This window comes from Hemitrygon akajei, chromosome 4 (assembly GCF_048418815.1).
Source record: "Hemitrygon akajei chromosome 4, sHemAka1.3, whole genome shotgun sequence".
NCBI classification, from domain to species: domain Eukaryota; kingdom Metazoa; phylum Chordata; class Chondrichthyes; order Myliobatiformes; family Dasyatidae; genus Hemitrygon; species Hemitrygon akajei.
In genome coordinates this window covers 164,145,510-164,161,464 of record NC_133127.1, presented here as the reverse complement: position 1 = coordinate 164,161,464, position 15,955 = coordinate 164,145,510, and the positions used below count along the sequence as shown (strand labels likewise).

At 38.5% G+C, this 15,955-nt stretch overlaps 1 protein-coding gene and 1 long non-coding RNA gene across 6 annotated transcripts in view; one reads left to right on the top strand and one right to left on the bottom strand.

Moving 5' to 3' along the window:
• LOC140726890 (protein furry homolog) overlaps nucleotides 1-15,955 on the bottom strand; it is a 270,433-nt gene that overhangs the window by 202,657 nt on the left and 51,821 nt on the right. Inside the window, exon 1 of one of the 5 annotated variants that reach the window (XM_073043857.1) lies at nucleotides 4,537-4,780. The exons of the other annotated variants lie outside the window; for them this stretch is intronic. Within the exon in view, the coding sequence (XP_072899958.1) occupies nucleotides 4,537-4,597 (61 nt within the window). The 5' untranslated portion in view covers nucleotides 4,598-4,780. Of the gene's footprint in view, nucleotides 1-4,536; nucleotides 4,781-15,955 lie in introns of those variants that run through there. 5 annotated transcript variants of the gene reach the window in all.
• The window catches only part of LOC140726893 (uncharacterized), a 116,440-nt gene continuing 104,400 nt past the window's right edge, over nucleotides 3,916-15,955 (top strand). Inside the window, exon 1 of the long non-coding RNA XR_012098750.1 lies at nucleotides 3,916-3,953. This is a non-coding gene — a long non-coding RNA (uncharacterized lncRNA). The remainder of the gene's footprint in view (nucleotides 3,954-15,955) is intronic.

Here is a 15,955-nt window from a genome sequence, read left to right as displayed (position 1 = left end):
CCAATGTACTGCCAGGAATAAAAAAAAAGTTCATTACTTCTTATAATCCCCAGTTCAGAGTTCTCGCTGTAGTACTGTATCACAGTTTTCATACCCTACTGGCTATTCAACCACGGTAAACATTTTATCCATTAAATTTCTGTTTCTCTTGCTATAGAAGGTGATGTAGAATATGAACATTGCATATATCCTCTATCAGCTCACTACTGACTTAGTTCAGAATTGAATGAAGCGGTAGTAAGTTTATACTAACTCTCATATCATACCGTTATGGTTATAGTAGCATCTACCTGTTAGAAGCCCATTCCCATCACACCAGCCAATATCATTCAAAGTTCAAAGTAAAATTTATTATCAGAATACATCCATGTCACCACATACAACCCTGAGATTCTTTTTCTGTGGGCATACTTAGGAAATCTATAGAACAGGAACTATAAAATGTAAACAAACTGTGCAAATGGAGATATAAATAAATAGCAATAAATAACAAGCATGAAATGGCAATATAACAGAGCCCTTAAATGAGTGTAGGTAACCCTTTTTTGTTCAGTAGCCTGATGGTTGAGGTGTAGTAACTGTTCTTGAACATGGTGGTGCAAGTCCTGAGGCTCCTGTACCTTCTATCTGATGGCAGCAGCGAGAAAAGAGCATGGCCTGGTGGTAGCATCTTTGACAATGGATGCTGCTTTTCTACGGCAACATTTCATGTAGATGTGCTCAACAGTTGGGAGGGTTTTACCTGTGATGTACTAGGCCAAATCCATCACCTTTTGTAGGATTTTCTGTTCAAAGGCATTGGTGTTCCCATACCAGGCCGTAATGCAGCCAGTAGCATACTTTACACCACACATCTATAGAAGTTTGCCAAGGTTTTCGATGGTATGCCGAACTTCTGCATATTCCTGAGGAAGTAGAGGCATGTTTTCTTTGCAATAATATTTATATGATGGGTCCAGGGCAGGTCCTCTGAGATAGTGACACACAAGAATTTAAAGTTCCTCACCACCTCTGAAGATTACTAGCTCATGGACCTCTCGTTTCCTTCTCCTGAAGTCTACAATAAGTTCCTTAGTCTTATCAACATTGAGCGAGAGGTTGTTGTTATTATACCACTCCGCCAAGTTTTCAATCGAAAGTGAAGCAGGTGGGGGCCAATGAACTGATCTGCCAGTCTCAATCACCAACCTGGATACCAGCATATTATGTAACAGAGAGAATGCCTTAAACATAGGAAAAGGACATAGAGAATTATTGAGAAAGCTGATAGCAAGAAATGGCATAACCTTGGTCCTGTTGATGACATACTACAGTGAGATGTGGTGAAGAAATTTTTGGATGACTGAGCATGCATAACAAGAAAACTGGCATGGAATGTCAATGAATAGGAGCACAGGATCAGGAATGGAAATGAATCCAGCTCCAGCCTCTAAGAATACTCAGAACCATTTCTTTTCACCCGTTGTGCTGTAGATTGCCATGTTCTCAGTCTTCATCACAGCATAACCAAAAGCCATGCACAAGTCAGCCTCAGGCTTCTGGCATGCAATCTCAGGCAATTGCCACTGTACTTATTTGGAAAGGCATCCGTTTATCATAGCACTGCAACAACCCATCCCCCAACAGAACACAAGGATTCTTATTATGCTGCCTGAATGTCATAGAATATACATAAAATCTCAGCTCTACAGCCTGATCTCCAAAAAAAACATGTTGCTGGTGACAAGAAACAATAGAAAATTAATATTAATAGTTTAAAAAAGAGAAAAATAGGAGGAAAGGTCAGTTCTGGTCATGGTTAGAATTGCTGAGAGCTGAAGGGGTGGATGAGGATGGTCAGAGCAGATGTCTAACAAGTGATGAAAGAATTGCGAAATACAAACAAATGGTACATTACAAGTAGAAATGTAAATATGTTTCAGGAAGCTCTTCTGTGGAACTTTGTCCTCCACTCTTTGAAAACCCAAGCTCCCACAATGCTTTACACTTGATTTGTTATGCTCTGTTTGAAAAGACAGTCAGTGCTTTCACTAACTCATAATACAGTTGGCCCTCCTTATTCGCGTATTCTGCTTGCACGGATTCAACCAACCGCGATCGGGAAAACCTGGAAGTTCTCTCTCCAGCACTCGTTGTTTGAGCATACATAGACATTTTTTCTTGTCATTATTCCCTAAACAATACAGTATAACAACTATTTACATAGCATTTACATTGTATTAGGTATTATAAGTAATCTAGAAATGACTTAAAATTACAGGCAGTCCCCGGGTTATGAACGAGTTCCATTCCTGAGTCTGTCTTTAAGTCGGATTTGAAGTCGGAACAGGTACATCCGGTATTATTTAGCATCAGTTAGTCAAACGTTTTTCTTAGTATATAGTACATATTTTACCTTTCTATGCACATAAAACACTTAAGAAACATACGTATTTCAATAATTAAACCACTGCATTGCTTAGTAATAATTGTAGCTTTTATCGGGGCAGGGCCTTTCACATGCTCCATTAAAATTGTTCTGACCGTTGACTGATTGTAGTCTAACGCTTTTCCAATGACCGATGGCGTTTCACCTCTTTCCGATCGCTTTATTACTTCCACCTTACTTTCAATCGTGATTGTGATTATTTTCGTGAACAGAAACACTGTGGATTCAGTGCTGCGCTGCCGGGTCCTAATGTCAACCGCAGTGAGACAAGTTAAATAAGATCCAGGGTTCTGTTGGATCCTAAAGACCACCGCACTGAGACCGGTTAAATAAGGGACTTGAGCATCTGCATGTTTTGTTATCCACGGGGGGGTGTCTCAGAACCAATCCCCCGTGGATAAGGAGGGCCGACTGTACCCACAATATTACAAGGCCGGTTAAACAAGATGTTGCACATAAAATTCATGACTAGATTTAGCTGGGATTCTTCTCTCAGAGTGGAGAACAGTGGAATGGGAAAATGTGAAGAAAGAGATGATGCAATGAAGACAATTTTGAGCAGATTCTAGAAATAAAATTTATATACAATACTACAAGTTAAATTATTTGGCAACTAAGAATGAAAAGCTCAAATAATATCAATTGAAGATTTGAATTTTGTAACACTTGCAATGTGATGAATTTTAATTTTCTAAGCACTCAATTGTTCAAGGTGACACACTTGGAACTGTCGACATGACAGCAAAAGAAAAATCTGTTGTCATTAACACCTAGGTTATACACTACACCATACTGAACAGGAGCATAGTGCAACTCACATGGGAAGCCACTACAGAGCCCTCTTGCTTCATTCAATAAGCTGTTTATGGGGATTGCACTGACCAGATTATTGCATATCCATTTCCTTTGTGGTATCTAGAGTCACAGGCTACTGAAGGAAGATATCAAGATTGAATACTGTTTGGCCCTATCTTCTGTTTACTTTTTACACCTGTGCAGGTAATTGCAGAAAGTACACAAACAGAAAAAAACAAGTGGGAGCAAATATGCAATGGATGGACTCAATTTGCTTTTCAAATTGTTTCAGTATTTATTAGACCTGACAATCAGAGACAGTAGAAGAAAATGCAAACAGTTAGGTTTTAATGCATCTTGCGCCTGTTGCTTCTTGTTTCATATTTGCCACTAATTAGCATGTATACATATTTTATTAATAAGTTACAGGTAATGATAATACTTTAAAACTTGTACTCTTTGGCAGAAAGATAGTATTTGTTGAAACCATAAAATATTTAAATTCAATCCTAAAATGATTGGATTTCAATGTAAATTAAATTGAATCAGACACTGAAAATGCAATTTACCCACTGCATTCTACTGTTATCTTACATACTCATGCAAGCATTACAAGGGTAATTTGATACTGTCAGTTACTGGATCCTTATTTAGAAAGGCAGTGACTAACAACACGAAGGAAAACAAATTCATTTCATACAAGCTTGCCAGCCCAGAATTCAATCTCTGTGTAAGTGGGGTACTGGATTTTTAATAGTGCGAGTTAACTTTATGTAAACTTAAAGTTGAATCTGTAGCTTTACTTCAATGATCCCATAAAGTATTGTAACTGCTTGACTTTCTATTTTGAAACTTTATATTAGCAGTAGTATAAAGAAGTCATGATTTTTAATCTAATTATAATTTAACAATTCCTAGATTTTGCTAGTAGATTTATGTTCCAAATATTAAAAACTACAAAAAGTGGTAAAGAAGCATTCAAATAACTGATAAGTATCATAAAATATTAAGTTTTTGATGACAAGAAATGACTGTTGACATGTTTAAAAACTACCAATATTTTTACTGAAACATTCCTGCAATTTTCTATAGTTAATTTTCTACTTCAAAAAGAAAATATAATTTTAATAACGTCTTTCACAATACAGGTACTTGACTATCTGCACTCTATAGTAGCAACCGTTTTGTTGCTTTAGTGTTTCTAAATGCTTTGCCAGATCACCATAGCATCACTTTAAGAATTTTTTTCTAAGCTACAGTTGACAAGGCCTGTTACACAAACGTCAAAAATACCTATAGTACAGAGTACCTACCAAGCCCTTTTATCAAGCTGATCACAGTAGACTTCCTCCAACAGGCTGCTGTAATCTCCATGAGCTCCAGTTTATCTGTAATTCAATTGCTAGAATTCTGAGCTAGAAAGCTATGTATAAATATTTGTTCTACCATTTTGTCACCCATTTCCTGTGGTAAGTGACGTAATTATGAAATTATCCAGTTTTCTTGGCAAATATTGCTTTTGCAATCAGCTCTGAAGGACTGTTTTGTTGCAATTAGCCTATGCCCTTCTGCCCTGCCGCTGAGCTTCCCACAGCTGAAGGTCGGAGAAAGGATAATTTTCAGCTAAGGCACACACTGATGGACCATAACACGTATAGTGGTAGCGTGTCTATATTTATCCAGTACACACTAGGCTGTAGATTACTGAAATTTCTACAAGTGCGACAGGCACAATTATATTTATCATACAAAATAGTGAACATGCCAGATTTTATTAATTCAATGCAGTACTTCTAAGAAATGCCACTCAACACTGCTGTTTCCTACAGTTAAAGCACGCAGTCAAGCAAATACCTGCATTCATTTGCAACAAATATAGACATGATAGGATTCTACCACAGAAACCTCCTGCACATACAGCCAGAACCAAAAATTATTTCACAAGGTTTCAGTCCCTGGTTGCATAAAAATCCTGGATGTTGTGTCCTACCCTCTCTTATAACATTACAAGCTCTAAACAAAACTTGCTGAAACACTGCATACTCATAAATGAAATGACCTATTCCACAGAAACACTAAAAAGGTTTATAGTGTAGTCCTCTACAAACTATATAGTATCATGCATTAACACTGTAACACTGTTTAATCTTTTAAATTATCTTCTGATATTTTTAAAACTTAAAATTTTATTAAGTTGACTTCAAATCTGAAACTTAAATTGAGTTCTACAGATAATCTTACAACGAAATAAGCGCTCACAAAGAACTCAACACATTGAGGTGAACATGATTTAAGAAAGAATTGAACACAATAAATCCTGTACCTTCTTACATATATCACAATGGAAAATGTGTGCTTGAGTTTTTCCTACTTAAATTTTTGACAGAGACATGTTTTAATGCAGTAACAAAATGAAAGAATAGATAAAATCTGGCAATTAACTATGACTGTGGTCAATATTTACAATAATCAAACTTTAGATAGGGATCCCACTAGAATGAAATCCATATAGTGTGGAAAAAGCATGGAATTTTATCTCTGCAAGTGAATGCAGGAAGTGCAATATACCTTTCAAAAGGCCCTTTTTGTAGCATGTTTCCTAAGTAACTTACACTGGAGAGCCAGATTTATTTCTTGTTTTATCACTAACACAAGGTATTTGGCAATAACTTTCTTTTGTGGAAAAGATATTCTAGGGAAGAAGATTAGACATGCCAGGCTTCCCAAGAAGTTTTGTGCCTTTCTGCATGCATTTGCACCCCAATCCAACATTGCAAATCCCACCATATTGTTTGTAGAAATGCTGGTCCTGGTAGTTTGGTGTATGTTGGCAGATCTCTGGTGGAACTGTCATGGGTGTCTATCAGTATTTGCGGAATCTTTCAGCACTAGAGGAGTTAATTTAGAATCACAGCACACAGAAATGGGTCCTTTTGGCCCACCATATTTATGCTGTCTATGATGCCCATCTTCCCCCATTAGGCACATATTACTCTACGCCTTTCCTATCTAGTAACTCAAGCCAATGTATTTTAAGCATTGTAATTGTATCTGTCTCTACCACCTGCTCTGGCAGCTCATTCCAGCAAACCACGGCCCTCTGGATGAAAAACTTACCCTTCAGAGCTCAATTAATTTCTCTACACTCATTTAAACTCATATCCTCTACTTCTAGACTCTACTGCCATGGATAATTATATGCTAGTTAACTTGACTTTAGTGGTTGGGAAAATGTTGGAGTCCATTATTAAGGGTGAGGTTTTGGGATACTTGGAGGCATGTGGCATAATGGGCCAAGTCAGCATGGCTTTCTTAAGGGAAAATCTTGCCTGACAAGTCTGTTAGAATTTATTGAGGAAACAACAGGAAGGATAGACAAACGAGAGTCAGTGGATGCTGCTTACTAGGATTTTCAGTTGGCATTTGACAAGGTGCCACACATAAGGCTGCTAAACAAGATAAGAGCCCATGGCATTATAGGAAAGATATCAACATGGATAGAAAATTGGCTGACTGGCAGTAGAAAAAGAATGGGAATAAAAGGGGTCTTTTCTGGTTGGCTGTTGATGACTAGTGGTATTCCACAGGGGTCTGAGTTAGGACTGCTTCTTTTCATGTTATATGTCAACTATTTGTATGATGGAATTGATGGCTGTGTGCCAAGTTTGCGGATGATATGAAGATAGGGACAGACAGAGTTGAAGAAGCAGGGAATCTGCGGAAGAATTTAGTGAGATCAGAAATATGGGCAATGAAGTGGCAGCTGGAATATAATGTAGGGATGTGTATGGTCATGCACTTAGGAATAAAGGTGTAGAATATTTTCAAACTGCAAAGAAAATTCAAAAATCAAAGTTGCAAAGGGATTTGTGAGTCCTTGTGTAGGAGTCCCTAAAGGTTAACGTACACGTTGAGTCTGTGGCAAAGAAAGTAAATGCAATGTTATCATTCATTTTGGGAAGACTAGAATATAAGAAAGTAATGCTCAGGCTTTATAAGGCATTGGTCATACTCCATCTGGAGTACTGTGAGCAATTTTGGACCCCTTACCTGAGAAAGATGTGTTGGTTTTGAAGAGGTTCACGAGAATGATTCTGAGAACAAAAGGGTTAATGTATGAGGAATATTTGAAGGCTCTGGGACTGTTTCACTGGAGTTTAGAAGAATGAAGGAGGATCTCATTGAAACTTATTGAATATTGAAAGGCCTAGATAGAGTGAATGTGGAAAGAATGTTTCCTATAGTGGGGAGTCTTGGATCATAAGGCACAGCCTCAGGATAGATGGACATCCATTTAGAATAGAGATGAGGAGCAATTTCTTTAACTGGAGGGTGATGAATCTATGGAATTCATTGCCATGGATGACTGTGGCATCCAAGTCACTGAGTATATTTAAAGCGGAGATTGATTAGTCAGTGTGTCAGAGGTTACGAGGAGAAGGCAGGAGAATGGGGTTAAGGAGAAAAATAAATCAGCCACAGTGGAATGGTGCAGCAGACTCAGTGAACTGAATGGCCTAATTCTCCTCCTACATTATGTCTTATGGTCTAAAAAGACTCCAATGATCTGACCAATATGTCCTTTACATCTAGGCTCTACCACCCTGGGTAAAAATACTTCAACAACCTGCTCAATATATCCTTTACATTTAGACCCTAGTGCCCTGGGTAAAAAGACTCCAACAACATGGCCAATATGATTTTAAAAACCTCAATAAATTTTTGAAAGTCTCACCTCTTACATTCCAGTGAGAACATATGTATACAGCATACTTATGTCTCCTTATTACTGCAGCCCTCCAATCCAGGCGACATCCTTCTACAATCTCTCAACTGCTAACACATTCTTCCTGCAGTATTGTGACCACAACTTTACACAATACTCTGTGTCTTCTAATCAACATTTTCTACAAGAGCAAAATGACTTCCAACTCTTAAAAACAGTGCCAAAGTAGATAAGAGCAAACATACCAAATGTCTCTTTCATTACTCTAAAGCACCATTTTCAGGGAGCTATGAACCTAATTGCCAAGGTCCCTTTCTAAAGCAACACTATCAAAATTTGATTGCTAATGTGCATTACCTAACTCTTGTCTGGATTGAATTTCATCTAACACCACCAGTTTATCTTTCTTAAATAATTAGCTATCTTGCACTCTTCTGGTATCTTGTTCAGGGCCAAGCAAGGTGCAAAAATCTTTGTCAGAGACACGGCACTCTCTGCCCTTGCTTCTCTCAACCACAGGAATTTATCTACTCTTACATGCACCAATTTTCTAACACTTCCTCATTCCTGATACAGATATGCTCCAAAATATCAGCATACTGTATTTCTCTAGCAAATGCCAATGAGAAATATTCATTTGGGACCACTACTCATAGCCTCTGGCTCACACATAAATTACTGTTTTGGTCACTGAGGGGATCTACTCTTAACTTAACTACCCTCTTGCATCTATTATACTTGTATGATTCTGCTAACTCCTACTTGACAAGGTCATGTCATTGCCCTTCTTGCTCCCCGAATCCCTTAAATTCTCTCCTATATATCCAATAAACCTCAATATACTTGTTTACTAAACCCTACATGGGCTACCCTCTTTTCCCTGATTAAACCTTCAGTACATCTTGTTAACCAAGATTCCCTAGACCTACTATTTTTGCTCCAATCCCTTACAGCACCATGCTGACACTGAACTCTTAGTAATTTACTTTTAAATGCTTCCCCTGCATCAGATGTTGTTTTCCCTTCCTGCAGCTGTTCCCAATCTATATCCACCAGGTTCTGTCTTACACTTCTGCAATCTGTCTTACCCCAGTTTGCACCCTAGTTTAAGGACTGACCTTACCATTTCCCATTTCTATCTTGAAGCTTACTTGTTCACTGTTCCTAAATGGTTTCTCTACAGACATTCCTATCACTTGCTTATCCTCATTCACTATAATAAGATCATGTGTAGCCATCTTCCTAATCTGCCTCTCCACATAATTCTTCAAACAATGCTCTCGATGCATTTTATGCATTCACCCCATCTGATCGCCTTGCACTAAAGCAATCTCAGTTAATACTGGCAAAATTATTTTTACACCTTTCTGCCATCTGCCATATATCTGTTCTTTTTGGGAGGCCTCTGAATCAGAATTAGATTTATTATTACTGACGTAAGTCATGAAATTTGTTGCTTTGTTGCAGCAATAAAGAACAATTGGTTAAAAATAATGTAAGTTATAATAAAAAATTATGAAGTACTGTAAAAAGAGAGCAAAAAGGTTGAGGTTGTGTTCATGGTTTACTCAGAAATCTGATGATGAAAGGGAAGAAGCTGTTCTTAAAACACTGAGTGTTCCTTAACAAATATCACCTGCGAAATTTGCCTCCAGTGTCCTTCCAGAATAATACTAAATAATTCTACCTAAAATAAGTTTATTCCAAAACATGTAGAGACAAATAACTTATTTATTTATATAGACTCGACATTGGAAGAGCTTTGCACAGTTGCCTGCATGGAAAGTGTAATGTGTGGTATATTCATTTTGAACAACATGTCATGAACTGCTTAAGAAATAAGAAAGCAAGTAATCTATATTTTTGATTATATTAACTTAAGGTGAAATATTAGCAATAAGAAAAAATCATAAATTGAGACAAATATCTTTAGATTTCTTTTTGCTCCTGATTAATATCAATGCATTTATATAGCATGTTTACCACAGTGATTGTGTCCATTAATCCCTATAGAGAGCAGCACATAAAAATAAGTGAGATTCATATGACTTCATTAACTGAAGCAGAGAATATAGGAACTGTAAGGTTATGGTCCAATAATACAAAATGTTAATTAGACCATAGCTGGAGTAACGTATGCAGTTCTGGCCACCAAAATATACAAAGAATATGATCGGAGCGGAGAGGGTCCCAACTTGGGGTTCACAGACCCCTCGGTTAAAGGTAGGGGTCCAAGCCTAAAAAAGGTTGGGAGCTCCTGATCGAAAAGGACCTTCACTAGGATGCTGACTGGGATAGAGCATTTGAAGCGTGAGAAAAGATTGGGTAACCTTTGTTTTCCTTGGAAGGGAAAATGCTGAGGTGACACTTGACTGAGATAAAATATTAGAAGCAGCATACATAGAATACCCAGTGAAAAACTTCTCCATATCAAAGATGTATACAATCAGAGGGTGAAGGTTTAAGGTAAGGAACAGGAGATTTAGAAGATACCTGAGGAAGACTTTTTCACCTAAAGTATGACTTAAATCTAGAATGCTGAGCATAAGGGGTGTTGGAGTCAGGCATGCATGGGGAAAGATCATTCTTTCTCAACTACTTCTGAATCTTCTGTTTCATATTTAATCCTATGCTCTCTAGTTACAGATATCTCTGTTAAAGAGGAATGTTTCTCACTGGTTACTTTGTTGGGGCCAACATGGGACTGATGGGCTGAAAGGCCCATGTCACAGTAAGTGTATAAAAAACTGATGTCAATTTTACAGGGAGCCTACCTGCTTCAAACTGGCTAATTGGTTGGTTCCAATGTAGAGTGGATATGTTTCACTTTCCAGTTTCTATTTTGACATCTGATCAAGAAAGAGAACTTGTTTTACTTTCAAGTTCCGTAATACTAAAATTTCCACACTCATGAATTTTCATATCAGTTTATTGCTGTAAAGCAGTTAGCCTCACATAATTTTCACTTTGTCTCAGAAAACCATTTCAATATATTTCAGTGGTGTATGTACCTATGCTCTACTATAAAGGTTAATTTCTTTCACCTTTTGTTTCTTGTAACCTCTAAAAATTCAAGTTATTAAGTGATGAGGCTTGTTGTTTTTCCAATTATTTAATTATGCAATTTTGCTTTCAATTCTCCATAGAATACTTCTCATTCAATGTTACGGAAGGAAACTGTGACCTATTGTTCCGTTCCTTAGTACTTGCTATGGTCCTATTATTCACTGTGGACATCTTAGCTTTATTACCCCTCCTAAAATGCAATAATTCACATTTTTTAGGATTAAATTCCATCTACCAATGCTCCACTCATTTTATCAATACTTCAGTATCAACCTGATGCTGAAGAATCCCATTCTCGCTATCAACATTACCAGAATTTCCATGTCAATTGTAAATATACTAATCACACCTCCTACATTCATATCTAGATCAATGTTTATTAATCTGCAAATATCCCAGAACAATCCCTGCAGTATATGACTGATCGCAGGGTGCTGGAAGTTAAAACAGTTTTTACTGGAGACCATGTAGATTACATCAACTTTACAATCCCCATGGATACACTTCATCTTTACCCACTAAATTCCAACAAGTTCATCAGAAAGTATCGCCCCTTACAAAATCATGCAGAATAGCCTAGATTAATCCCTCTCTCCAAATGTGGATTAATCTTGTCCCTCAGAAGAGACACACCATCCTGTTTTAAACTGGTTTAACCCTGCCTTTCTTGAATAGGAGCACCATTTTTGCTATTCTCCAATCATTTATTACCTCACCAGCGGTTAGCAAAGATCTACAAATCTCTATCAGAGCCCCAACAATTTCCTCCCACAACAGTGTTAGGAGCAGAATTAGGCCAACTTACCCATTGAGTCTGCTCCACCACTTGCCTGTGGCAAAGAATTCCAAAGATTCACCACTCTCTGGCTAAAGAAATTCCTCATCTCTGTTATAAAAGGACGCCCCTCTACTCTGAGGCTGTGTCTTTTGGCTTAGTTTCTCACACCATAGGAAGCATCCTCTCCATATTCACCCTATTAAGCCCTTTCACCATTTGATAGGTTTCAATGAGGTCACCTTTCATTCTTCTGAATTCTAATGAATACAGGGCCAGAGCCATCAAATGCTCTTCATATGACAAGCCGTTCAATCCTGGAATCATTTTCATCCTGGAATCATTTGAACCCTTTCCATTTCCAACACATCCTTCCTAAGATAAAAGGCCCAAAGTTGCTCACAATACACCAAGTGAGGTCTCACTAGAGATTTATAAAGTCTCAACATTACATCCTCGTTTTTATATTCTAGTCTTAAATTGAATGCAAACATTACATTTGCCCTCCTCACCATAGACTCAATCTGCAAGTTAACCTTTGGGAATCCTGCACAAGGACCCCCTCCATACTAGAATCTTTCCTGTAATACCATGGGCTCGTAGCTTGTTAAGCAGCTTCATGTGTGGCACCTTGTCAAAGGCCTTCTGAAAATCCAAGTACACAACAGCAACCAATTCTCCTTTGTTTAACCTGCTAGTTATTTCTTCAAAAAATTCCAACAGATTTGTCAAGCAAGGTTTTCCCTTGAGGAAACCATGCTAACTACAGCCTATTTATCATGTGCCTCCAAGTACCCTGAGACCTCATCCTTAATAACCAACTCCACATCTTCACAACAACTGAGATCACACTAACTGGCCTATAGTTTCCTTTCTTCTGCCTCTCCTCCTTCTTGAAGAGTGGAGTGACATTTGCAATTTTTCAGTCTTCCAGAACCATTCCAGAAAATTGTGATTCTTGAAAGATCATTGTCAATGCCTCCACAATCTCTTCAGGAACCTCTTTCAGAACACTGGGGTGTACACCATCTGGTCCAGGTGATACTTCTCTCTAGTTATGGTAACTTCACAGACTTCATGATCCCTTACTCCTGGAACTTCCACTATACTACTAGTGTCTTCCATAGTGAATTCTGATGCAAATTGCTTATTTAATTTGTCCGCCATTTCCTTGTCCCCCATTACTACCTCTCCAGCAATGTTTTCCAGTGATCTGATATCTACTCATGGCTCTCTTTTACACTTCAAGTATCTGTAGAAATTTTTGGTATCCTCTTTAATATTATTGGCTAGCTTAGTTTGATATTCCATCTTTACATTATTAATGACATTTTTTTGGTTGCCTTCTGTTGGTTTTAAAAAGTTTCCCAATCCTCTAACTTCCCACTAATTTTTGCTCTATTATATGCCCTCTCTTTGGCTTTTATGTTGGTTTTGACTTCTCTTGTTAGCCATGGTTGTGCCATCTTTCCTTTAGAATACTTCTTCCTCTTTGGGATGCATATATCCTATTCCTTCTGAATTGCTTTCAGAAATTCCAGCCATTGCTGCTCTGCTTTCATCCCTGCCAGTGTTCTTTTCCAATCAATTTTAGCCAACTTGTCTCTCATGCCTCCGTAATTCCCTTTACTGTAATACTGATACATCTGACTTTAGTTTCTCCTTCTCACATTTCTGGGTGAGTTCGATAATATTATGATCACTTTCCCCTAAGGGTTCTTTTACGTTATACTCTCTAATCAATTCTGGTTCATTGCATGACAACCAATCCAGAAAAGCTGATCCCCTAGTGCACTCAATCATGAGCTACTCTAAAAAGCCATTTCGTAGGCTTCTCTAGAAATTCCCCCTCTTGGATTCCAGCTCAAACCTGATTTTCCCAATCTACCTTTTGTAAGATTGGTCAAGACAAATGTAGGCCCTTTACAGTCAGAAACAGGGGAATTGATCATAGGGAACAAAGACACGGCAGACCAATTGAATAACTACTTTGGTTCTGTCTTCACTAAGGAGGACATAAATAATCTTCCGGAAATAGTAAGGGACTGAGGGTCTAGTGAGATGGAGGAACTGAGGGAAATACATGTTAGTAGGGAAGTGGTGTTAGGTAAATTGAAGGGATTAAAGGCAGATAAATCCCCAAGGCCAGATGGTCTGCATCCCAGAGTGCTTAAGGAAGTAGCCCAAGAAATAGTGGATGCATTAGTGATAATTTTTCAAAACTCCTTAGATCCTGGATTAGTTCCTGAGGACTGGAGGGAAGGTGGCTAATGTAACCCCATGTTTTAAAAAAGGAGGGAGAGAAAAACCGGGGAATTATAGACCAGTGAGTCTGACATTGGTGGTGGGGAAAATGCTAGAGTCAGTTATAAAAGATGTGATAACAGCACATTTGGAAAGAGCTGAAATCATCGGACAAAGTCAGCATGGATTTGTGAAAGGAAAATCATGTCTGACAAATCTTATAGAAATTTTTGAAGATGTAACTAGTAGAGTGGATAGGGAAGAGCCAGTGGTTGTGGTATATTTAGATTTTCAAAAGGCTTTTAACAAGGTCCCACACAGGAGATTAGTGTGCAAACTTAAAGAACACGATATTGGGGGTATGGTATTGATGTGGATAGAGAACTGGTTGGCAGACAGGAAGCAAAGAGTGGGAGTAAACGGGACCTTTTCAGAATGGCAGGCAGTGACTAGTGGGGTACCGCAAGGCTCAGTGCTGGGACCCCAGTTGTTTACATTATATATTAATGATTTAGACGAGGGAATTAAATGCAACATCTCCAAGTTTGCAGATGACACGAAGCTGAGCGGCGGTGTTAGCTGTGAGGAGGACGCTAAGAGGATGCAGGGTGACTTGGATAGGTTAGGTGAGTGGGCAAATTCATGGCAGATGCAATTTAATGTGGATAAATGTGAGGTTATCCACTTTGGTTGCAAGAACAGGAAAACAAATTATTATCTGAACGGTGGCCGATTAGGAAAAGGAGAGGTGCAATGAGACCTGGGTGTCATTGTACACCAGTCATTGAAGGTGGGCATGCAGGTACAGCAGGCGGTGAAAAAGGCAAATGGTATGTTAGCATTCATAACAAAAGGATTTGAGTACAGGAGCAGGGAGGTTCTACTGCAGTTGTACAAGGCCTTGGTGAGACCACACCTAGAATATTGTGTGCAGTTTTGGTCCCCTAATCTGAGGAAAGACATTCTTGCCATAGAGGGAGTACAAAGAAGGTTCACCAGATTGATTCCAGGGATGGCAGGACTTTCATATGAAGAAAGACTGGATTGACTAGGCTTATACTCACTGGAATTTAGAAGATTGAGGGGGGATCTTATTGAAACGTATAAAATTCTAAAGGGATTGGACAGGCTAGATGCAGGAAGATTGATTCTGATGTTGGGGAAGTCCAGAATGAGGGGTCACAGTTTAAGGATAAAGGGGAAGCCTTTTAGGATCGAGATGAGGAAAAACTTCTTCACACAAAGAGTGGTGAATCTGTGGAATTCTCTGCCACAGGAAACAGTTGAGGCCGGTTCATTGGCTATATTTAAGAGGAAGTTAGATATGGCCCTCGTGGCTAAAGGGATCAGGGGGTATGGAGAGAAAGCAGGTACAGGGTTCTGAGTTGGATGATCAGCCATGATCATACTGAATGGCGGTGCAGGCTCGAAGGGCCGAATGGCCTACTCCTGCACCTATTTTCTATGTTTTACCTGCATATTGAAGTCCCCCATAACTATTGTAACATTGGACTTTTGGCATGCATTTTCTATCTCCTGTTGTAATTTGTAGGCTACATCTTTACTACTGTTTGGAGGTTTGTAATACAACTCCCATCAGTGTCTTTTAACCCTTGCAGTTCCTTAGCTCTATTCACAATGATTCAACACCTTCCGACCCTATGTCACCTCTTTGTAATGACTTGATTTCATTTTTTACCAATAGAGCAACATAGCTCCCTCTGCCTTACTGTCTGTACTTTTGAGACAATGTGTATACTTGGATATTAAGCTCCCAGCTATAATCTTCTTTTAGTCATGATACAGTGCTGCCTAAAAAATCATACTTGCCAATATGCAACTGTGCTGCAAGTTCATCTACCATACTGCGCACATTCAAAGATAACAGCTTCAGTCCTGCTTTCATCCTTCTCAATTTTGT